The 26,281-nt window shown below is 39.0% G+C and overlaps 1 protein-coding gene across 1 annotated transcript in view; it reads left to right on the top strand.

Annotated features, from left to right (window-relative positions):
- The window catches only part of LEPR (leptin receptor), a 69,487-nt gene that overhangs the window by 2,089 nt on the left and 41,117 nt on the right, over nt 1-26,281 (top strand). The window contains exon 2 of the mRNA XM_058178309.1: nt 20,353-20,411. Within this exon, the coding sequence (XP_058034292.1) occupies nt 20,372-20,411 (40 nt within the window). The 5' untranslated portion in view covers nt 20,353-20,371. The remainder of the gene's footprint in view (nt 1-20,352; nt 20,412-26,281) is intronic.

Here is a 26,281-nt window from a genome sequence, read left to right as displayed (position 1 = left end):
CCATGCACAACCCTATGACTCATGTCAATGATTTATGGCATAAATCTGGCAATTACATTATGTATTTTGTTGGATGCAACTTCAGAAACATGAAGATATTTATAAAATGTACAAATATGAATATGAGTGCAGTGTCACTGATTGGAAGACTATTACTACAGGTACTTACTATCTTGTCTGAATGTAATTGGCCCTATTAACAGAACATTCTTGAACAAGCCAGGAGGTATTATAATTGATACAAATGTTCTGACCTAGTCAGTTAACTCTGATAACTAATCCAAAAGCTGTTTAAGACAAAACTGTCTTCCTCTGGTCAATGATATTGGTAAAAATGTTTACCATATTAATTATCCCTTCCTACTCCTGAGAGTAAAGAGAGGCTCCATGAAAATGGGGCTTTTCTAGGCACTCTATCCCCAGTTCCTGTTTGTTTCTTATATCTGAGTAGAAGAAAATATGTCAGGTACAGCCTCACAATCTCTTTTGCCATGATTGGGAGGATTCATAAAATGCCATTTCCTAATTGACTCAATGATCCATAATTGCATGTCACCAGCTCATGGGAGTAATAGGATGAGTCGGCCAGTTGTGTTATATAAAAACAGCAATAACAATTATGTTCTAGATATCTTTGTGTAGATAGTTTTATAAAGATACTGCAAATATTTTTTTTTTAAAAGAATAGCTTGATTAAGTAGACTACGTAACTAGACTGTAGGATTTGAGTGCTTTCTTGCATGTCTCTATATTTTTCATCTTTAAATCTTGTGGATCACAGATAAGCAAGTCATGTTAAGTCCAGTCAAACTTTATTACAAGTCACTTATCCAAATTTCATTTAAAGAATTAAAATGTAGCACATGAAAGGCTTAAAAATGTCTACTTTGCTATCAAGAATTCTACAAGCTATAAATACAAAATTTGCAACAGTTTAGGATTGTTTTGTTATCTTGGAATATTTATCTGACAAAAGAAGCCACATAAAGAATTATTTTGTCTAATGTGGAAATGAGCTTGGAGTACATGCAAGTAACACATTGGGAGTGCCTTGGTAAAAATTACCATATGGCAGTTATGATCCCATGATCCAATGCTCCCATCTTTGCAGGGATAGGGCATAGGGCATTTTGAGGCATCCCCCCCACCTCCTTGCTATTAAACCACAACAGTATAAATATCCTTCAAAGTTTATAATTTGTAAGTTGAGCCAGATATAATGCTGGTTTAAAATGAGATTGGCTCTGTCCCAGTCAAGGTCTAAGTGACATCTTGGAATAAGCAGCCACTTTTAATTTGTTTTGAAAAATGTTAGAAATTTATATTCAATAACATTTTAAATTATTCTTATATATAATAAATTCTAAAATAATTTTCAAACAGTAAATTAACATTGTACTATGGTTTGTGCATGCCCTTATGTTTATATGATAAAATGAAAATTCTTCATTAGAAGAATTTTAATCATCTTAATTGCCTGCATCTTTGTGTGATAGTGCTGTTAGTGAATTCCTTGTTGGTTAATTTAAATTAATTTAAAAGTCCACCTATTTATGCCTTCATTATGGAAGAAAAAAATCAGAGATATTACAACCTATTTGTACCTTGTATACATCTTTTTAGAACAATTAATGCATGCTCAACTTATTCTTCCTCACATTATTTTACCTTGGAAAATAAGGGTAGGTTTCTTGATTGCTTTTATGCTTGCTCTTTTGAGCAATCACCACTTCAGTCTGCTGCCAAATAAAATGGGTTTCAAAGGAGTGATACTTCACTTCTGGGATGTTGTTGGGGAAAGCACATGCTTCTTATATAAGCAGAAAAATGAAGCAGGGTAATTTTATGTAGACATTGTGAAACATAGAACATATGAATGATTAGCTTTCAAAACTCTTGCAGTCATATCACAGTGTGATGTTGACTATTAGAACATAACAAGTTCCGATTACTCAGAAAAAGAAACTACTGGATAAAATTCAAGGGATACCGTGAAGAAAGAGAAAAACAACCTTTCCCCTCCGTTTCTGACCCAAAATAAACTGCGCAATTACAGTATAGACCAGTAGATGAAGTGCTCAAGGGGTGGTGGCTGATCTTGGTTGAATTGGACTCCTGGGCCTGTTAGTGGCTTTTGATGCCATCATCTATCAATTTTTTCTGAAGAGCTTGCAGTGTTAGGGTTTTGGCAGTGCATTTGTATAGTTGTTCCCTTTAACCTTAGATGACTGCTTCCAGAAGGTGGTACTTGGAGAATTCCTGGTAGGCTTTATGGCAGTTCAAATTTTCAAAACTTTTAAGATTTCATCTTATCTCTATTCTGTTTAACAATCTGCATATTTGCAGAACAGCATCTGAGCTCCCTTCCTATGTTTTTTTAATACTATGTGGACCTTCATTATTTCACTCACACTTTAAGCTACATAAAATATACATGAAAAGCTTAGAATTGTCTTTTGAAGAATTACATTGTAGTGCCATGAGTATGCTGATAAAAAAAAATCCAACTTTGTTTTTATCAACCAGGGTAAGGCAGTGAAAATGCTGTTTGTCAAAATGATCTTGACAATGTCCAATACACTAAAGAATCACACAGGAAAATGGAGGCAGTGGAGGCACTGCTAATAGGGGGTTTGTGTATCTGGATGAATGATGTTCAAAGGTTAGAATCTTCCTAAAAGAATCACATTTGGTGTCTGTGTATAGGTACACATATGGATCCATTTCTGTTATTTAGAAGCCCAAGAATATTATTTGGTTTGGAATGCCCTTTACTAGCTTACTAGATATATTTTGCCACATAGTGTGTTACTTAAATAGAAACAATTGCTGAACATGGTTTGGGCACTTAAGTTAGAACAAAATATGGCAACTGAATAATGGAGTGAATTTGGGTATCAGGATTATTTTATGCTACTGATACTGATCTTCATTTGCTCCCAGCCTTTATAATTTAAAGACTAATTTAAGATATTGGTATTAATAAATTTCTTAATTTCTTGGAGACAAGAGTATTTGAAGGAATGCCTCTTCTTGTATATTCCTGTCCACCTGTCTATTCCCTGAAATTATCACTGGAGGTCTTGCAGTGATGTCCTTCCATGCTGAAGCATTGGGGATACTATCATCAAGTATATTAGATTCCCCCTTTCCTCTTTCATATATATATATATAGTGTTGTCTTTTAAATTAATGTATTTATCTATGACAGTTTTATATCTTCTTTTTTTTTTTTTTTTTTATCCAAAAAGTTTTTATTGGTCAAAAAAGGTTTATACAAATACATATCAGGTATGGTAAATTTTCATTTTTCTTATACAAGATAAGAATTTTACTCAAAATTTTAAACACATACAACAGCCATATGGCAAGCAGGTGATACGAAGTAGCTAAGTTTATCAATCTTACATACGCAATAAAGAAGGGTCAAGAATAATCAGAATATCATACAAAGGAGAATAAGGAAAACCAACACAATACCAAATATCATTGTCACTTCCTAGTTTTGGATCTCAGAACTCTGGGTTCAGCCTGACCCAACTCCAGGGCGCAACAGCTGCAGCCGCCTCCCATGGTCTATAACCTCCCCTTCTTCAACTCCTGGGTCATCTAATTCCAGGAGGGCTTTGTGTTCCTCCACGTAGGCCGCAGCCTCCGCAATTGTACTAATTTTTTTCGTAATGCCCTCCCGGAAAATCATCAATCCCTCTGGCATCAGCCATCTGAAGCCCACTCCCTTCTGGTACAATTTGCTTGACAAAAAGTAATATTTCTTTCTCATTTCACGTACCTGTCTGGGAATCTGCCTCAGAATGGCTATCTCCCTGCCCCTGTAAATCAGTGCCCCACTCCTATGTTTTTTAAAAATTTCATCTCTCGCCTCTTCTCACAAATTTGACATGAACCTCTCTAGGAACTGCATGCGTGCGTGCATATTTTGAATTAACTCTATAAGCTCGATCCACATCCCAATTCATAAAGTCAACACCTCTCCCAAGAAATTCTCCCAACAGTTAGTCACAACATCTCTCAAGTCTTCTTGGTCCACTTCTTCCAGATTTTGAAACCTAAGGAAATAAGACATTTTATCCATCTGTAGTCCAAGCACAGCATTGCCTGTCGTCTCCTCTCTTTTCTGCACTGCCGCATCTCTCCTCAGACCTTCCACTTTCTGCTTGTTTTCTGCTGAGACTTGTTGAGTGTCCTTTAAATCCTTTTGGATAGTCACAATTTCTGCTCTTATTTCATCCAGTTTCTTGTCCATATTAGATAACTTTTCCAAAATTCTCTCCATTTCTCCAGCAGTTGGTCTCTGACCTTTTGCCATTTAAAAATTTTTAAAATCCTCAGGCAAGCACAGTATCCTTGTAATTTCCTCCGGATCCACCAGGGGCACTCACAGGAGCAACGAGTCCAGAGTACAGTTAGTCAACCAGGAAGCCGAAGGAAGTGATGTCATCAAGATTCTCATAGTGAAGGCGGAAGCTGGGCGCCACCATTGTTCCCCAGAGGAGGGGGCCTCAAACCTCCCTCCTAAATTTCTCCATCACCTCTTCTCTCCAGAGCTCCACAAACCGTAATCTTGTTATTTTAAGTTCTCCTCTCTCCAAAGTGATTCGTGCTCCTTCCAGTCGCAGGAGAGAAACCCCGCACTCCGGAGCACTCCACTCACATTTGCCGATATCTCCTTCCTTCTCCTTCCTCAATTCTTCTCCGTTCCTGTTCGCCACCAGGCTGCTGCAATTATAAATCCAAAGCCCGGTGTCACGGGCACAGCGCCCAGGCGACGACCAAAATAATGGCCGCGGCCTGAGGCCTCCGAACCCCTCCGAGCCTAGGACGCGCCAGCATCGGTCCCCCCAGTCCTGTATGTCGGCTGGGAGACCCCTGGCGAGCCGTCCGTGCGGCAGGTGTCCTTTTCGGAACACCTGGCCCCTAAGGGCCTCGGAGGCGGCCGGATTCGGACACTGGAGGCAGGAGAGGCACCTCCAGATGTCCGTTGCCGCCGGATACCGGAAGTCGTCTCCCTACAGTTTTATATCTTCTTGTGATTCCTGTTTTAGTTATAATTGATTGCTGCTTTCTTATGTGCTGCTTTATGATGATGCTTTTGTCCTGATTTATATGGATTTTAGATTTCATGATACTTTATTGTACAGCAAATTGAGAGATGTTAGCTATAAAATGAATACACTTTTTTTGGTAAAGAAATGGAACAGCTCCATGATAACAGGCATAAAAGCCCAGCCACTTGCAAGCTGGATACCCAGCTTTCTGACTGATTTGAACTGCCTGAGACAAAACAGGTGATCAGATTTGAGAATTAGTAGATTCTTCATTGAGTGAATAGTTGTCTGTGTTACCTTCATCCTTATGTATGAATTACTGAAATATGTTCTAAATGATTCTGTTTTTAAGGTTAACTGGAAATTAAAATTGATCTCCTTGCTGATTGGCTGTGATAATTTTAGTCAAATAACACTGATATTGTGAGAGTTGCCTTGGCCATCAATAGATTTCTGGGTACAAATAAAAGCAGCAATCATTACTGATAAACACCTTTATGGTTCATGTTCTTATAAACTCTGGCCATAGCAAGCTTTTTGGGTGATTAGGATTACAGTTAGGGTTAGTTGATGTTATATTTGTATTGTTGAGTCTACATCTGGGAGCCAATTTGGTGCAGTGAAATTATCAGCCTAAAAAACCTGGGGAATTGTGAATTCTAATACCTTATTACAGGTACGAAGCCAAGTGGGTGATCTTGGGCCATTCAATCTCTCTCAGCCCTAGGAAGCAGGCAATGGTAAATCATTTCTGAAATCTTGCCAAGAAAACTTCAGGGAATATTCCAGGCAGCAGTCATGAGTCAACACTGACTTGAAGGCATCAAAACCACAAAGCAACAACTATACCTGGGAGAGCATATAAATCACATGAAATAATGTTAAATTATTAATTAAATATATTCTGAAACAAAATTTGCTGTCTATGCTAACCTGATTCTGAACAGCTTTCTTAAGGCAAAGGAACAGATTTGCAAGTAAATCAGTGCATTTCCATTTTCTTTGATTATTATTGTATATAGTATATTACTCTGCATTTTACTGTGCCACTTTTTGAAAGTTCTCTTTCCTAATGATAAACTCATAGAAAAAAAGTCTCTAAAGTTTTCTTGTATTGACTCTTTATAGTGTTTATAAGAACAAATTAAATCAAGAGAAAATTATGGCTTAATGAATCAAGGTGACAAGTTCCAGAGACTAAGAGAAAAATGGAAATGCAGCAATTATCGATTACTAGAAAGCAATTTTACAGAGAATAAAAAGAAAGGATTGGATTAAACCTTAAATTTAAACTAAAGTGTTAAATTTAAACCTTATATGCACTATATTTGTATGATCATTTATTTATTTTTCAAATGTATTAATCACCCAACTCTATTGTACTAGTAGAATTTTGCATACCCAGTGAGAAATGTATTATATATTTCTCAAACAGAATCTACTGTATAGCAAACCATTTTGGAAGCAAAGAAAATTATAAAGCTGTTTTTCATTTGGCATGAAGATCTGTTGTTGAAACACAAATGTTATTAATAAAATCAAATGAACAAGCCTAAGCTCCTAAACCTAAAATAGACTTTGGATTCTAGCCTTTGACTGATTAATTAAGAGTATTAAAGCATCATTGGATACAGCTGATTTTAACAGTATTTCATACTGTTATGGAATATTGTATAATATTTCATATTTAGCACTGCAGTTCCACAAATACTAGATGAAGTGGATGAATGTTGAGTTTGAATTTATACTGTAAATTGGCTCAATTATTTGAGTGATTACTGGCGTTGTTGTCTGGGAAGTTGAAAAGTCAAGATGATGGGCCTTTCAAAGCAGTTAAATTCCCACCCCATTTATGCTGGTTGCACTTACATACAAATGAGTTTTGCGCACCTGCCATCTTGACTTTTTTCACCTTTCTTTGCAGACCTACTGCCAGATCCAAATCTCCAGAATCAACAAGAATTGATTGTTTCTCAGAAGTAATCCAGGCTTATACATGAAATTTAAAGTTCAGTAATTAGCAATTTAAAATAATGATTGTATGAACAGAATTCCAATGATCACAGACATGTGTTTACTACTCGTAAACATGACCAAAATAAAATGTTATAGACTTGTAATGAATATTAAAACAGATGCTGATAAAAATATTGATGCATATTCAAAATTGGAATAACTACAACATCTTCATATATAAATTAAAGAAATCAAAGGAAATAATTTGTCATGCAGCTAACTCACTTTTGAATCATAGTTGGTTATCCATGATTTAAACCTTATACTTGAATGTTTTCACTGTTTATCAGCTGTGTTTTTTCTCTTTTGCTTCTATTTTCATAGACCATAATTTGCAATTATATCCAAACAAGAAAACATTACATTGAACAATCTGTCAAAATCAAATCAATTGGAATTTGAATTTTCTAGAGACGAATAAATAAGCGTTTTGATATATGTGGTTTTCATTATAAAGCAGAAATAGAGGAAGGGAGGGACAAAGTTTGTAATTACAAATATTCTTAATGGAATAACAAACTGTTAAAACTTTCCATTTAATACGGAAGCGTGCAAAGAATGAATTCTTAAATGAAAGGGGAAAAATATGTGGCCAGTTCCAGTTAGTATTAAGGGAGTCAGAACATAGGGCAAGAATGAAATTCAAGATAATGGTGCCAAGTATAAAGTCCTTCAAGGCTCATGACCCAACAAAATCACAAACTGTTTATGTCCAATAATTTCTACCTGACCTACGATCAAACAAATCGTGAGTGTTAGAATTCCCATAGATTAAACATTGTTGAGGGAAAGAGGGCACTTGATCTCTGTTGCAGCACTTGATCTCTGGACCCTTCCCTTCCACAAGAGGCCCAAATGGGTCCCATCCACCAACATTAGTGCTTAAAAATCTGGCCATTCCCCCAGGTGCTTGGGCTAGAGTGGCAATAAGGCTTTATAGAAATCTTTCTATTAGTTTGAATGGGGTTTTATGTTTTTTATTATATAATTAATAAATATATATTATTATGTACTAAGTCAGTTTACAATTATTAAAGTTGCACATCATTCAAAATATTTATGGAATTGAATGGCCTTCTAAATATAGTAAATAAAAAAGGGTGTCTGTATCAGTGGTGGGATTCAGAATTTTTTACTACTGGTTCTGTGTGGGCGTGGTAGGCATGTCATGGCTTGGTAGGTGTGGCTTGGTGTGCGTGGCAGGGGAAGGATACTGTGAAATCTCCATTCCCGCCCCACTCCAGGGGAAGATTACTGCAAAATCCCCATTTCCTCCCAATCAGCTGGGACTTGGGAGGCAGAGAATAGATGGGGGCAGGGCCAGTCAGAGGTGGCATTTACTGGTTCTCCAAACTACTCAAAATTTCCGCTACTGGTTCTCCAGAACTGGTCAGAACCTGCTAAATACTCCCTCTGGTCTGTATGTGTAAGTGAAAATTAGAAGTTATTCAGTCTGAATGATGCATTTTGCTCATGTTGTAAATTTGCTTTTAGTGTTTATATGTACTCTGGTCTATAAATGTCTGCAGCTGGCCATGATGGCACTAAAATGATGAAACATACATTGTGATGGCATGATGAGATCACTGCTCTTTTATATAGGTTGGAATCAAATATTAAGGAGTAGAATTTGCATTGTGATGTTGTGACACTTGTTTTGTTATTTCCCTTGCCCCTCTCTGGATACCTATGATCTGGCATTTTTTCGTGTTCCCAGGACTGAGTAAGACAAAGATTAAACTATTTATTAGCAAGATGCATCAGATATAGTAAACCTTTCTATTATGACAAGTTCACTGTTATTATTTTTAGTTTTAAAGTATTCAAAGGACTTTTCACTCATTCCGAGTACTTTTTGTTATGTTGAGAGAGAGAGAGAAAGGGCGAGAGAGAGAGGGAGAGAGAGCGCTAATAATATGGAACAATCTAATTCTTGGAAGTCTGGAGTGACTCCCAGTTTCTGAAGAAATAAAATAACACACTCCCACATGTATTAGGAGTAGGATTTTATGTTTCAGAATTATCTATTTAATATTGAAAAACAGCTGTGACATACAATTTGTTTTTCATGATAGCTTAGATACTCACATTACCATGTTGCCAATCCATATTAGCTAACACCTGTTAATATATTTATTTCGTACGTTATAGGTAAATGAAAACAATACTGTAGTTGTTCTGGAAAGTGACTGCTAAACATATTCTTGCTCCTGTAAAGGTTGCATTTTATTGTGGGTAGTGTTCTCTGAGACAGTGCTGTTCTGGTTTTTGTGTTTTTAAAAATAGTTCTGAATACAATTATTTCATTCAAACTTAGCTGAAATAATTGGTTAGCACAATCATATGAAAGTTGTCAGGGTTCCAGAAAACTCGATGTCAACGTTCCAGAAAATCCCCTCCTGCAGAAAAGACTCCAAGGCAAATCTTTCAGTTTTTTTACTAGCATAGGTAAACTGGCACAGCTGGATAAACTCTGAATCTGAAGATCTGGGTTTTCCCTCAGTAGTACAAAACCCCAGACCACCCCTCCTTGACTTCTCTGCCGATCACGTGCTCCAATCATCAACCGTCCCATCTCGAGGCATCACTCTGACCACTCCTTCTCCAGATGCAGTCTTGGCCTGACCTTAACCGGCAGGAAGAATGTTATTATGTCTAATGGCCCCTTTTACCAACCCCCCTTCTCCTACTTTCCCACACAGGAGAAAGTGGCAGCGTGGAAGCCTTTGGCCTCGTATGTTTTTCAAAGCTGACAAAAGTATGCATATATTTTCACTCAATACAAAGGTGTATAGCTTTTAATTAATTTATCAAATTTATATAGCTGTCCATCTCATCAAAAGTGACTCTGGGTAGTGTCCAGCAACCAAATAAAACAATAACATAAAAATAATCATTATAAAAACAATCATCATAAAATATGAACACTCATTATTAAAAATGAAAATACTTTTAAAAATATAAAAGCCATAAACGGAGAGAGTAAGTATATCAGCCACATCAACCACAATAGGGGAGCTACTTTAAAATGTCACCAGTTCCCTGAGACCCCAAATCTTAATGACATAATCAGGTCTGGAGGGAAAGATCAATGGAACTAACCTGACTTGGGGAGGCGGGGAATGCTCCATAAGGCAGATGCTACAGCAGAGCAGGCATTCCTTTTGGGACCCATCAAATATAGGTGTCTTGCAGATGGTACTTGAAGCATGCTCTCCCCACCAGATCTACTGGGATAGCTCCTCTGATAATGGCTCCAGGCCATGAAGAGAATTAAAGGTCAAAATCAGCGTCTTTTATTTATTTTATTTTTTATTTTGTCACAACATCATACAAAAAGATTATATAGCATATAAACATATATGTGAATAAATATTAGGAGGTATGAGCATATATATATATAGGAAGAAGAAAAGAAAAACAATAGGACAGGAACGGTAGGCACGTTTGTGCGCTTATGCACGCCCCTTATGGTCCTCTTAGGAATGGGGTGAGGTCAATAGTAGAAAGTTTTTGGTTAAAGCTTTTAGGATTATGGGAAGAGACCACAGAGTCAGGTAAAGTATTCCAAGCACTGATGATTCTGTTACAGAAGTCATATTTTCTGCAATCTAGATTAAAGCAGTTAACATTAAGTTTAAATCTATTGGTTGCCCTTGTATTATTGCAATTAAAGCTGAAGTAGTCTTTGACAGGAAGGACATTACAATAGATGATTCTGTGAGTTAAACTTAGGTCTTTTCGAAGGCGATGGAGTTCCAAGTTTTCTAAGCCTAGGATTTCAAGTCTGGTGGGATAAGGTATTTTGTTGTTTTCAGAGGAATGGAGAACTCTTCTTGTAAAATATTTCTGGACACGTTCAATTGTATTGATGTCAGAGATGTGGTGAGGGTTCCAAACAGGTGAGCTGTATTCTAGAATTGGTCTAGCAAATGTTTTATATGCTCTGGTTAGTAGTGTGGTGTTTTTGGAAAAGAAGCTACGCAAAATTAGGTTTACAACTCTTAGAGCTTTTTTTGCTATGTAGTTGCAGTGGGCTTTGGCACTTAGATCATTTGACATGAAAACTCCAAGGTCTTTAACGGGATGGGGGTCGTCTGTAAGGTAATGTCCATCTAGTATGTACTTAGTTTTTGGGTTCTTTTTTCCTATATGTAAGACTGAGCATTTGCTGGTTGAAATTTGGAGCTGCCAATTTTTAGACCAAGCGGATAGATGATCAAGGTCGTTTTGAATGATAGAAGTATTGTCTGTGGTGTTAAATAGTTTGACATCATCAGCAAAGAGAACACAATTACTTGAGATGTGGTCACAAAGATCATTAATGTATAGTATAAAGAGTGTTGGTCCAAGGACGCTGCCTTGAGGAACGCCACTCTTGACAGGAACAGGATTTGATAAAGCATTGCCAATTTTGACCACTTGTTGTCTGTTAGACAGAAAAGCAGATATCCATTTGTGGAGGGGTCCTGAGATGCCATAGGATGTTAGTTTTAGGTCTTGAATTGCACCTGGAAGCAACTTGACAGTCAGCACAGCTCACAGAGCAGAAATGCAAGATGTGCCACCCAGCAGTGAAATGCACTTACCTTTGCTACTGGTTCAGAAATGTGAGCGCGTGCCTCTTCTGCACATGTGCAGAGAGTCAAAAATTGGACGTAATGATATCCTGGGGGTGGGCAGAGCCTCCTGCTGTCAGCCCTCCACCAGTTTGCGCAAGCTGGATAGATCCGGCCAGATTTCACTGCTGGTGCCACCTTACATTGCCCATACCACTGTATTTCATACCAGTTGAGGCTTCTGGATACTCTTTAAGAACAACCCTATGTTGATCACATTACAATATTCCAATTTGGAGGCAACTAGTATATGAGTGACTGAAACTAGAGCCTCCTGATGTAGGAACAGGTGCAACTAGCACATAAAATGAAGTTGCAAGGCTCTCCTAGCTATGACTTCCACCTGCTTTTCTAGTTTAGGAGGACTTCAATATTGCACACCGGTATCTGAAGCAGTACCACTATCCAGCACCAAAGATAATCTTAGAACTTAGTACCAGTAGTTTCCAAAACTTAAAGCCATTCAGTCTTGCCATGGTTCAGCTCAGTGATTTTACTACCATTTTACTACTGGTTCTGTGAGCGTGGCTTGGTGGGCGTGGTCCCATCCCACTCTGGGGCTAGCCAAAAGTGGTATTTGCCAATATCCGAACTACTCAACATTTCCACTACTGGTTCTCCAGAACCTCTCAGAACCTGCTGGATTTTACCCCTGGTTCAGCTGAAGACCATTGTTTCCTATCCAGATCCTCACAGCCTCCAGCTTTACTTTACTATGATCAGATACAATACTGTGCCACCTGTCCCCATCCTCTGAGCTGATCCAGAGGATACCAAGTTGCTGAGAGGTCCAGTAGGGCAAGGATGGGTGCATAAACCCTTTCCCACTCTCTCCAGAAATCATTCCAAAAGTATGACCAATGCTGTTTTCATCCCCTATTCTGGTTTGAATCCTGACAGGAAAGGATCCAGATAATCTACTTCATCCAAGATCCTCCAAAGCTGTCACACAAATACCTTCTCAACCGTCCAAAAGAGAAATTAAATACTGGACAAAAATTGTCCAGTATGTTAGGAGATTCCTGAAGAAGAGGTGAACTAAGGCCTTTTTAACTTAGGCAAAGGAATATCTCTCTTACTCAGAAAAGAATTAACCACAGCTAGAATTAAATTTTTAACAAATGTGGTCATTTTTTAGCTAGTTTTTGTCTTGATAATTGGAGATAAACTTAAAAATGTAAAACCGTAGTATTAATCTTCCCAATTGTTATTGATGTAAAGTACAGGATCTTTTTATCTTGTAAATTGTTTTGTTTGTAATATGAAAAGACATCTAGGAATTAGTAGGTTATTTGTTTTCATGTACTAATATCCTCCAAAGTATATTCATTTTTGCAAATTAGAATGTGAATTAATTTGAAGTAAATTTTGTTCTAGCTTTTCTAAAATATTATATTAGGGATTCAAGACAATGATACTTCATGGCACATTAAATCACTGCAACCTGTTAAAAATTCATTCAAATCATCAAAGTCTTTTTCAATTTCTAATATTTATTTGTTGACATTTTATAGCTTTGTTCTGAATTTAATTTTTTAAAGGTTTAAAATGTTCATATCCTTTTGTTTCAAGTCTCAATAACAGAATTGTAAATTAAAAACCCTTATGGCTCTATTGGGGAAAACAAATAAAATACCTTTCATAAAATCAGATTTCTCTGAAGGGAGAAAAAGTTACTTCTATTATAAAAACTTACAAATGAATAAATATATATGTAGGTCTTTGGTTATTCGGGTTTTCTCCCACGTAAAATTGGAAGTGTCTTGGCGACGTTTTGACGAAATCCATTCGTCATCTTCAGCTAGGTGTTTACAGCTTCGTGCTTCTAGGAGAAATGTGTAATCGCAGCTGTTTCTTCCTTTTAACTGCTAGTGGGGGTTTGAACTGATTGGGCTGTGTTCTGATTGGGTGGAGGTGTGTTCTGATTGGTTGGGGGTTTGGCTGTGCTCTGATTGGATGGTGGAGTTGGGGGGGGGGCAAACAGAACACACCCCCAGCCAATCAGAGCACACCTCCGCCCAATCAGAACACGGCCAAACCCCCACCCAATCAGAACACACCTCCACCCAGCCAAGCTCCCAACCAATCAGTTCAAACCCCCACTAGCAGTTAAAAGGAAGAAACAGCTGCAACCACACATTTCTCCTAGAAGCACGAAGCTGTAAACACCTAGCCTGAAGATGATGAATCGGATTTCGTCGAAACGTCGCCAAGACACTTCCAATTTTACGCGGGAGAAAACCCGAATAACCAAAGACCTACATACAAACACCCACGAAAACCTCAGAAAATACACACACACACACACACACACACACACACACACACACACACACACACACACAGAGAGAGAGAGAGAGAGAGAGAGAGAGAGAGAGAGAGAGAGATGCATTCTTTTATCAAGGAGGCTAAAAACATATTTATAACAATATCAATCTTTTTTTCTGAAATTACAGTGGAAAACTTGCTGTTAGAAGTATAATCTTAAACAAAGAAACAAACAGGATATTTTGTCAGTTCAGATTCAGGTTTAGATGCTCTGCATTTCCTATTATATTTATGCCAATTCCAGATACAGGTAGTTCTGGATTTACCATGGACCCTCCCAAAAGATACTTATGACACACTTCCAAAGTTCTGATGGTTAGGGGCCTGTTGCAGCCATGTGACTGCATGGCTGCAACAGGGGAATATGGTAAATAGTGCTGATTTATGGCCATTTGCAGCATCCTGCAATTATATGAGCATGATATATGATGTTTTTAGCAATAGCATTTAGACTTATACACTCCATAGCAAAGAATGGGTTTGCTTAACTACCATGGATTGACATAATGACCATAGTGATTTGCTTAATGACCACCACAGAAAAAGCTCATAAAATTGGATTAATCCTATGATGACCAGGCAGTGTGGTGGCTCAGTGGTTAAAAGCTGGCAACCCAGGTTTTTTGAGCTGAATTCCACGCGATGGGATGAGCTCCCATCCTCACGTCAGCTCCTGCAGTTTGAAAGCATGCAAATGAGAGTAGATAAATAGGTACCATTCGATGGGAAGGTAACAGCACTCCATGACATGCTGGCCACATGACATAGAAATATCTTTGAACAGCACTGTCTCAATGGCATTGAAATGGAGATAAGCATCGCCGTGCTTAGAGCTGGCGACGACTAGTGGAATAACATCTGCAGGGACTCCATTTGATGATCCATTATACAACCGTTGCAACTTATGACCATGATGGACAGGTATTTTTATTTCACTTGCAAATTGAGATGGTGTTAAAAATGGAAAGTTTTTGGTGGAGATCTCTTTTTTGTGTTGCCTTAATATTCTTATTGTTATCAGCTTAAGAATTCCAATTTTAATCACTTATTTAGTTAAGGTTACATTATTTAGCACATGAACACATGTAGCTTTTTAATAATCACTGCCCCAGAATCTGTGGAAACCTCACTAACAAACACCAGTGTGTTGACATAATTCTTATATTTGTCCCTAACATGACAGAAGTTTGGCTGAAAGACTAAGGGAAATAATAGCTTCCTGAAAGCTAAAATGCATTATTTGAAGTTTCAGAAAATGCTTATTGATTTATTTATTTTTATTTCATTTTGTCACAACAGTATACACAAACATTGTCATAAATAAAACAACATATCATGAAGAATATATATATATATATATATATATATATATATATATATATATATATATGTATGTAAAAAAATATGCATCAGCTATATTAATTTGATATAATGAAGGGAACAATAGGACAGGAACGGTAGGCACTTTTGTGCTCTTATGCACGCTCCTTATAGTCATCTTAGGAATGGGGTGAGGTCAACAGTAGACAGTTTTTGGTTGAAGATTTTGGGATTTTGAGTAGAGACTATGGAGTCAGGTAATGAGTTCCAAGCATTAACAACTCTGTTACAGAAGTCATATTTTCTGCAATCAAGGTTGAAGCGGTTGACATTAAGCTTGAATCTATTTTTTGCTCTTGTAATATTGCGATTGAAGCTGAAGTAGTCTTTTACAGGAAGGATATTGCAATAGATGATTTTGTGTGTTAAACACAGGTCATGTCGAAGTCGACGGAATTGTAAGTTTTCTAATCCCAGGATTTCAAGCCTGGTGGTATAAGGTATTTTGTTGTTTTCGGAGGAGTGAAGAACTCTTCTACTAAAATATTTCTGGACGCGTTCTATTGTATTTATGTCAGAGATGTGGTATGGGTTCCAGACGGATGAGCTGTATTCAAGAATAGGTCTGGCAAATGTTTTGTATCCTCTAGTTAGTAGTGTAGTGTTTTTGGAAAAGAAGCTGCGTAAAATTAGGTTTACAACTTTTAGAGCCTTTTTTGCTATGTAGTTGTGGTGGGCTTTGGCATTAAGGTCATTTGATATGAGAACTCCAAGATCTTTGACAGGATGGGGGTCATCAGTAAGGTAATGACCATCGAGTTTGTACTTGTTGATAGGATTCTTTTTTCCAATATGTTTTTGTTGATTTTAAGAATTTTAAGAATATTCTAATATATGCATTATTTTTACATAGGCATAATGCATATGACCCATTTGGTATGAGCATGAAAATGGTGCCTCTAGCTCAAGGAACCTGTAATCTAAAGTTGACAATGAATATAAACCAAAGTTAAGTAGGAGGAGATGTGTTCTTTAAATAACTTGAACTTTAAATTATCTGACATCTCCTAGGTAGTTGAAATGAAACGAGAAACATTTTGTGAATATTCTGAAACTCAAGCAATGCTGATTAAATGCCCTTTAGATCAGATGATGTCATATAGGCCTTTAGTTTCTTCAACAAAGCTAAAAGGATATGTTGCCTATTTGAGTAAAATAAATTTGCTGTCACTTTATTTCACAGTAGGCAGATGTGATTTACTCATTTCATCCTTTTTCTTTTTTCTTTTTGTAATCTAGGCTTCTATTCCATTTCTGTTATTCCACGTGTGGCAGTGAAGTTCAAACTCCCTATTTTCAGAAATATTTCCAACTTAACTTTATTGTTTTCTTTAGTTATTAAACAAATTTATACTCTGCCACAATCACTGAGGTGATCAGTGGTTCCCACAAATAAGCATAAATAATAACAATACATAAGATCATAACTACAATTTAAAATCCAAACAATTTGTGGTATCACCCCCTCCAAACCCCATCAGAGAACTTCCTTTATTTTTAATGGAAGGCAGATAACTTTTCACAACTATTCATAAACTAACAAAACTTTGAAGGCTGTTCAGCTGCAATCTCTTTGGAATAAAAAGTTGAATTAGAAGTATTAAAAACTTTTCCTGTATATGTGTGTGTGCACACAGGCACACACATATATACTTTAATCCTATCCTTTACTTTTTATATTAGAACTGACTAGAAGCAAGTGGATGGTTCAAGACTTTACAATTCATTAGCTTTAGATTTTATAGCATAGAGATTTGACCATTTTCTTGTCTCTGCCTTATGTAATATCCATACATTAAGGTATTCTGAATTTTTCATACTCCATTTTTCAGCCAAGTGTTATTGTATGCTATTCATCTAGTGCTTCATAGCAAAAATATGGATTATTATAGTTAGGCTTTGGTTGCTCTTTCACGCATAAATGATTCTATAAATTTTTTAAGCTTTTAAAGAAATAAAGAATAGGACTGTGCAGCACTTTAGAAATAATATGGAAAGTCTGTTTTTGGAATCACTGCAGTATGACTGTACGTCCATCTGCAACTTTTTACATTTTGATTTTAAGTAGATGTGATTTTTGAAAATTATTTTTCCATATTTTACTCTCACCCATTCCTTACTTTTGTAGGGCAAATACTTCCATAAAGCAATCTAATATTAACCAGTAATTTTAAAAAAGTTGGGAATCTGTGGAAGCCATAAAAGTTTAGGGAAATTAAAGAGAAATTGAATAATCTCCCCAAATGCTCATTTTCATCTCTGGGGAGAGGAAGTTAAGAAAGGCAAGTTGATGGATATGGAAGTACAATCAAAGCACCAATCCTTTTCTTTGTGGACCATATAGATAGAGGGATAGAGGGAGCATCTCGGAGCTTCCATATAACACCTCTCCTGCGCAAGCTGCACTAGTTGCCGGTGGTCTTCCGGGTGCAATTCAAGGTGTTGGTGATCACCTTTAAAGCGCTCCATGGCATGGCACCAGGTTACTTACGGGACCGCCTACTGCCGCCAATAGCCTCCCATCGACCTGTGTGCTCCCACAGGGAGAGTCTCCTCTGGGTGCCATCAGCTAAAAAATGTCAGCTGGCGGCCCCCAGGGGAAGAGCCTTCTCTGTGGGGGCACCTACCCTATGGAACGAACTACCTCTGGGGCTACGCCTTCTTCCCGACCTCCGGGCCTTTAAACGCGAGCTCAAGACTTTTTTGTTTCACCGAGCAGGGTTGGCCTAAGGGTAATTTTTAATGGGTGGTTTTATTACTTGTTATTTTAATATTCGGCTTATGGATTCAGATTTTTAAATTTCAAATATTGTGTTTTAATTTTTGTATATGTCTTTTTAACTTGGCTGTAAACCGCCCTGAGTCTTCAGAGAAGGGCGGTATAGAAATGTAAATAATAAATAAATAAATAAATATCACATGCTCATAGAAAAGAACAGTGCTTCCATCACACTGCTGCAAATGCCTTTTTTGACCTTCAGTGCATGCTGGTGTTGCCATTGGTTTTCACCTCACATGTGTATTTGTTATTATATTAGTAGTCACTGACTGTGCTATTCTCTACAGTTCTAAAATTTCTTTTTAAAGTGAAGTAACAAAAGGGTTGTGAACATAAATTTTAGCAATACATTCCATTAATTATGTGTTGTATGAATATTTTTTTTAATGTTTTGAGACTGTACTGTAAAATATATCATTGGAAAACTTTTTTGATTGGCTACTCAGCAATCCAAAAGGAAAAAAAATCATTGGGAGCATATGTGGACAACCCCATTGCACTTGTTGGCAACATGTTAAGGAAACCATATATTTTCCTGCATTTGGTTTAAGATAGTGCCAACAGATGCTATATATCTGCCCAGATAATTTTTTTTCCTTTTCAAATCTCATCACTGTACACAATGGTGGGTTTCAAAATTTTTTACTACTGGTTCTGTGGGCGTGGCTTACTTGGCATTGCATGGCTTGTTGGGTGTGGTTGGTGGGTGTGGCAGGGGAAGGATACTGTAAAATCTCCATTCCCACCCCACTCCAGGGGAAGGATACTGTAAAATCCCCATTTCCTCCCAATTAGCTGGGACCTGGGAGGCAGAGAATAGATGGGGGCGGGGCCAGTCAGAATTTTTACTACCGGTTCTCCAAACTATTCAAAAATTTTGCTACTATTTCTCCAGAACTGATCAGAACCTGCTGAAACCCACCTCTGACTGCACATTTTTTGGAATTTTCCTTTACTCTATTTGACATGTTATATATCTGTACTTTTATCTTTATGCTAAAATATATCAAAAGAGTACCTTTTTCAGAAATGCCCATTCTATATTATGGCATGATATGATGTGATGATAGATATGATGTTATTATATCTCTTGGGTTCAAAGAAAACATTCTGTTGTGCTGTTTATCTGTTGACAGGGAGACAGAGTCCCCATCTGGAAGCACAGAGCCTAGCACAATTCACAAGCAGAGCTTCTAATTTCTTGGCTGGATGTCACAGTGGCACAGAGTTTCTTTCTCAGTGTCGTTTTAGAGCTTGCATGATCGACCTCAAAGTGTCTTCACAGATTCCTGCATACTGTGGAATAATTGACAAGGCATATGGCAGACATCCATTCTGATGACATGTGCCAGTCATCTTATCAGGGCTTTGATTATCAGAAATTAGATGCTGGTGGACTGCACACAATCCAGAACCTCCAGGTTGGAGACACAGTCTTGGCAACAAATTCCAAAGATGGAGCAGAGAGCATGCCTGTGAAAATTCCTTTGTTGTTTGATGTAGAGTTGAGCATTCACATCCATATAGAAAGGAAGGGATATTCACAGCTCTGTAGATTTTACCTATGTTGTGGTATGAATGTTGTGTTGAGTGCTCACTCTGGTATGTAGCCATCACCATGCCTGGTTGGCTTTACTGATCCTGGAATCAATTTTGTTGTCCAAAGACCCATCACTCATGATGATGCTTTCCAAGTATTTGAAGTTGTTTATATTTGTCAGCTGGGTGGTGTCAACAGTGGTTCTACAGGTTTGGTATTTGGCACTGGCTGGTAAAGTACTTCAGTTTTGTTCAGTCTGATAGGCTGAAAAGCATAGCAGCTTCTCAGAATTTGTTCAGCATCAATCATAGATCACTATATTTGTGCACCAACAGCACACAGTCATCTTCAGGAACGTTTCTTGAATGGCTGTATGAAGGCACTTCATTTGCACATTTAAGTGGCAAAGGTCAAAGAGCAAGCTATCCATTGGATACCTGAAATGCCAAGTCCCTCTAAGACTAAGTCCCTCATTATTGCTTTCATCTAATAAAAATCTCACTCACTCCCCAAGTCTACAATTCTTTGGAAAAGTTGACATTTTTTTTAAAACAAAAAATTAGTTTGTGAAACATCCTTCAGATTGTATAAATTAAATGATCTTTCTCCCTATTTTCCTCCAAGATTTATTGACCAGAGCAAGATGAATTGGAACAACATTTTGACTGGATTTCTACAGTTAAGTAAGTTGAAATATCTTATCTTTGCTCCTCATTTGTAGGATGGATTCCTTTTTAAATTGCAGATGCCAGAATCTGTGCAACTGTTAAAACTAGTGATTAAGTTCAAATGTGTTTTATGAGTTTATAATTCTACTAACAGTTAAAACAAATAGATCATACTTATTGCCAGAATATTTATTCCTATTCCACTGCAGAAATTGTGTCATCAGAAGATGTGTTTGACACATCTGTAATGTAATTTCACCCCCTAATTACAGTATAATATTATATATGATTTCTTGTTATAGCTAATTTTCTGTATAAATGTATACTGTGGGTTAGATTCAGCTTTTTCTTTACCACCTGGACTTTTTTCTGAATATAATATAATGGTAAAGACATAATTTTGCCAATTTTTCCTACCCCAAGTTCCTCAATTCTCCAGAACAGTTTTAGAAGTAGGAGTAATTTTAAAACCAGGATACTATCAGTTCTAGTTCCACCTTAGCACAAAACCAGCTGAGTGACCTTGGGCCAGTTCCTCTGTCTCAGGCCTATAAAGGAGGTAATGGCAAACCACTTCAAAAAAAGAAAAAAAAACTTTGCCAAGGGGATTAGCTCAAGCAGTCACCAGTAGTCACCAGTGAGTTGAAGGTACAAAATAAATAAATATATACAAATTTTACAGTGGACTAGAAGCATGCAGTCCAGGGGGGTTCTAAATTTTTTTACTACCGGTTCTGTGGGTGTGGCTTATTTTGTGGATGTGGCTTGATGGTCATGTGACAGTGGGCATGGCTTGGTCATGTGACTGGGTAGGCATGGCTTGGTGGTCATGTGACTGGGTGGGTGTGGCCAACTTGATGTCACTCACGTCAAAGGTTGATGTCACTCACGTCAATTTCCCTGTCTCTTTATTTAGTACTACTGAACATCCTAAATATACTATTAAATCCTACGTATATATGCCATATGTGTACATACATATTACATAGTATAGTGTGTATAGGCACACAAAGAGATACATTATCTACTATATATATACTGTATGTACATACACATACAGACACACAGACACACCTCTTTTACCTCATTTACTACATTTAGAAAAACACACCAAGAGTCCACTTTCTGCCACATATTTAACTATAACTTCTGTACATTTAGAAAAACACACCAAGAGTCCACTTTCTGCCACATATTTAACTATAACTTCTGTACATTTAGAACATTACACACACTTCAGGTGTTCTTTCCTAACTTGCACATGACTGTTAGAGCCAGGAGAGATCATGGATTGAGTAAAATGCCATGAAACTCACTTAACAACGCTCTTGCTTAGCAACCAAAATTTTGGGCTCAATTCTGGTCATAAGACAAGGACTATCTCTGCCTTCCTCTGCATGGCAGCCTTGTCCTAGTAAACTCCTTCTCCTTTCTGGCAATTTTCCTCTCCGTTAGAGGTACCAAAATAATCCAGAGATGTAAGGTTTCCTGCTGGAGGAAGGTGTTGAATTAGATGGCTTCTAAGGTCCCTTCCAGCCCTAGATTGCTGTCCTGTTTCAAAGCATCTTCTGAAACCACGTCTAGTGCCAGGGTTTGTGGTCCTTCCTTCCTCTTCTTTCTCTCTCTCTCTCTCTCTCCCTTCCTTTCTCTTTCTTCTTTCTTTATCTCTTTCTTGTCTCTCCCTTTCTTTCTCTTTTTCTTTCTTTCTTTCTTTCTTTCTTTCTTCCTTTTCTCCCTTTCTTTCTCTTTTTCTTTCTCTTTTGCATTATTTTGTGCCACAAATCAAATATCCATGAATCTTTCTTTCTTTCTTTCTTTCTTTCTTTCTTTCTTTCTTTCTTTCTTTCTTTCTTTCTTTCTTTCTTTCTTTCTTTCTTCTTGTCTCTCTCTTTATTTCCCTTTTTCTCTCTTTCTTTCCTACACTCTCTCTCTCCCTCTCCCTCTCCCTCCCTCCTTCAAAGTCTAGGATAGGGGTCTGCAAACTTGGCTCCTTTAAGACTTGTGGACTTCAACTCCCAGAGTTCCTCAGCCAGCAAAGCTGGCTGAGGAACTCTGGGGGTTGACTGGTCCACAAGTCTTAAAGGAGCCAAGTTCGAAGATGCCTGGTCTAAGAGAGTGAGACCAGGAGGCCTGAGACAAAGTATTAAGCACCCAGAACAGGAGCTTCAGGTGGGGGCCAAAATGGGAGCTTCAGGCGGCGGCGGCAGCAGCAACTGAAATGAGAATTTCAGGCTGCACAGCTTTTGCTGCGGCAAGCCATGGCGGCAGCGGCAGGACATCCTGGTTCCTGGGTACTTGGCAGTGGCGGCGGTAGCAGCGGCGGTGACGGTAGCGGCGGCGGTGACAGTAGTGGCGGTGGTAACAGCAGGGCATCCTGGTTCCCGGGGACTTTGCAGCGGCAGTGATGGCAGTGGCAGAGGCGGCGCCAGGGGCAGCAGTAGCAGCTGAGGGGAATCCCGGGTACTTTTCTTGCATGGCTTTTCGCCATGGCAGGCATCAGCAGCTGTGGCGGGTCATCCAAGAATTCCCAGGGAGTTTTCCTGGGCGGCTTTTGCCACAGCAGGCAAGTATGGAAGGGTCGCAGGGAAGGGAATAGGCTGCTAGCTGCCTTTCCGATGGCCGAGGGCCCCAATATGCTTGCCTGCCTTCCATGCGCCCTTCCCAGTGGTTCTGTGGCAGGCCTGTTTTCCTGCCTTCCTCCCTCACCACCGCCTCTTTGTTCAGCTGCTTACCTTCCTCAGCGGCTGTCAGGAAGGGAAGCTGACCGGGAAGCCAAGGAAGGCAAGTTGCCAGGAGTTTTCTGCTGCTGCTGGAAAGCTGCTTTCTCCGCCATGTTCCTTGCGCGTGTGCATCCCATTAGACTTGCAAGGAAATGGGATGCACATGAGTGAAGAATCTGGCGGCAAAAAACATGGCGGCCGGGGCGAGCGATTGGCAACTGGCGACTGGTTCGGGGGCGTGGCCAGCCATCTATTACTACCGGTTCTGTGAGCGACTAAATTTTTTTACTACCGATTCTCCTGAACCAGTGCGAACCGGTAGCAATCCACCATTGATGCAGTCCCCAAATTAAGAATGTCCAACTTATGGATAACTCGTACTTACAGATGGAAAACTCCCTCCTCATATTGAAGCATAATATTTTCATGAACTGCTGTACATTTAGAACATTACACACACTTCAGGTGTTCTTTCCTAACTTGCACATGACTGTTAGAGCCAGGAGAGATCATGGATTGAGTAAAATGCCATGAAACTCACTTAACAACGCTCTTGCTTAGCAACCAAAATTTTGGGCTCAATTCTGGTCATAAGACAAGGACTATCTCTGCCTTCCTCTGCATGGCAGCCTTGTCCTAGTAAACTCCTTCTCCTTTCTGGCAATTTTCCTCTCCGTTAGAGGTACCAAAATAATCCAGAGATGTAAGGTTTCCTGCTGGAGGAAGGTGTTGAATTAGATGGCTTCTAAGGTCCCTTCCAGCCCTAGATTGCTGTCCTGTTTCAAAGCATCTTCTGAAACCACGTCTAGTGCCAGGGTTTGTGGTCCTTCCTTCCTCTTCTTTCTCTCTCTCTCTCCTTCCTTTTCTCTTTTCTTCTTTCTTTATCTCTTTCTTGTCTCTCCCTTTCTTTCTCTTTTTCTTTCTTTCTTTCTTTCTTTCTTTCTTCCTTCTCTCCCTTTCTTTCTCTTTTTCTTTCTCTTTTGCAATATTTTGTGCCACAAATCAAATATCCATGAATCAATCTTTCTTTCTTTCTTTCTTTCTTTCTTTCTTTCTTTCTTTCTTTCTTTCTTTCTTTCTTTCTTTCTTTCTTTCTTTCTTCTTGTCTCTCTCTTTATTTCCTTTTCTCTCTTTCTTTCCTACACTCTCTCTCCCTCTCCTCTCCCTCCCTCCTTCAAAGTCTAGGATAGTTCAGTCTTTAAGACTTGTGGACTTCAACTCCCAGAGTTCCTCAGCCAGCAAAGCTGGCTGAGGAACTCTGGGGGTTGACTGGTCCACAAGTCTTAAAGGAGCCAAGTTCGAAGATGCCTGGTCTAAGAGAGTGAGACCAGGAGGCCTGAGACAAAGTATTAAGCACCCAGAACAGGAGCTTCAGGCGGGGGCCAAAACGGGAGCTTCAGGTGGCGGCGGCAGCAGCAACTGAAATGAGAATTTCAGGCTGCACAGCTTTTGCTGCGGCAAGCCATGGTGGCAGCGGCAGGACATCCTGGTTCCTGGGTACTTGGCAGTGGCGGCGGTAGCAGCGGCAGTGACGGTAGCGGCGGCGGTGACAGTAGTGGCAGTGGTAACAGCAGGGCATCCTGGTTCCCGGGGACTTTGCAGCGGCAGTGATGGCAGTGGCAGAGGCGGCGCCAGGGGCAGCAGTAGCAGCTGAGGGGAATCCCGGGTACTTTTCTTGCATGGCTTTTCGCCGTGGCAGGCATCAGCAGCTGTGGCGGGTCATCCAAGAATTCCCAGGGAGTTTTCCTGGGCGGCTTTTGCCACAGCAGGCAAGTATGGAAGGGTCGCAGGGAAGGGAATAGGCTGCTAGCTGCCTTTCCGATGGCCGAGGGCCCCAACATGCTTGCCTGCCTTCCATGCGCCCTTCCCAGTGGTTCTGTGGCAGGCCTGTTTTCCTGCCTTCCTCCCTCACCACCGCCTCTTTGTTCAGCTGCTTACCTTCCTCAGCGGCTGTCAGGAAGGGAAGCTGACCGGGAAGCCAAGGAAGGCAAGTTGCCAGGAGTTTTCTGCTGCTGCTGGAAAGCTGCTTTCTCCGCCATGTTCCTTGCGCATGTGCATCCCATTAGACTTGCAAGGAAATGGGATGCACATGAGTGAAGAATCTGGCGGCAAAAAACATGGCGGCCGGGGCGAGCGATTGGCAACTGGCGACTGGTTCGGGGGCGTGGCCAGCCATCTATTACTACCGGTTCTGTGAGCAACTAAATTTTTTTACTACCGATTCTCCTGAACCGGTGCGAACCGGTAGCAATCCACCATTGATGCAGTCCCCAAATTAAGAATGTCCAACTTATGGATGACTCGTACTTACAGATGGAAAACTCCCTCCTCATATTGAAGCATAATATTTTCATGAACTGCTGAAGCTGCATGAAGCAGTGATTCATGAAACAAAAAACACCATCCACCATTTTTAGTAATAGGCAATCAATTCATATACATAATTTTTAGTTAAGGACAGACAGGAATGGAACCCTCTCTTAACCCAGAGATATCCTGTAAGGTCTGTTTACGGCAGGCAAGATCTGCACCCTGTACAATACTAAAAGAACGTTAGAATGGCACATTAAGCCATTTTGAATAGTTATTAGGATTATACCAGCTCATCTTACTAAAATGGTTATAGATTTGGTCCACAGATTTCAGTTTATTTAAGCCACCAAAGGTAGTTTAAGAATTGCAACAGATAAGAAACTGTGTGACAATTAATGTTATTTCGCTATTTGTATATACATTTGTCTTTCAAAACATTGTTGATATTAAAAATTGCTGCAATCAAATTCTATTGATTAATGTAACATAATATATATCAGTGGTGGGTTTCAAATTTTTTTACTACCGGTTCTGTGGGTGTGGCTTGGTGGGTGTGGCATGGCTTGGTGGGTGTCTATTGGTGGGCGTGGCTTGGGATTTCCTCCCAATCAGCTGGGACTTGGGAGGCAGAGAATAGATGGGGCAGGGCCAGTCAGAATTTTTACTACTGGTTCTCCAAACTATTCAAAATATTCTCCAGAACTGGTCAGAACCTGCTGAAACCCACCTCTGATATATATCAATTAAAGATATATAAACTTATAAGTATACCTAAGCTTTCCTTTACTAACAATAGAGATTTAGGTTTTCCTTATTTAAAATATTCAAACTCTTCTTTTTTTCTCTCTCTCT

The sequence above is a fragment of the Ahaetulla prasina genome, chromosome 3 (assembly GCF_028640845.1).
Source record: "Ahaetulla prasina isolate Xishuangbanna chromosome 3, ASM2864084v1, whole genome shotgun sequence".
NCBI classification, from domain to species: Eukaryota; Metazoa; Chordata; class Lepidosauria; order Squamata; family Colubridae; genus Ahaetulla; species Ahaetulla prasina.
The sequence above is the reverse complement of the archived record's forward strand: the minus strand, read 5'-3'. Positions and strand labels throughout refer to the sequence as shown.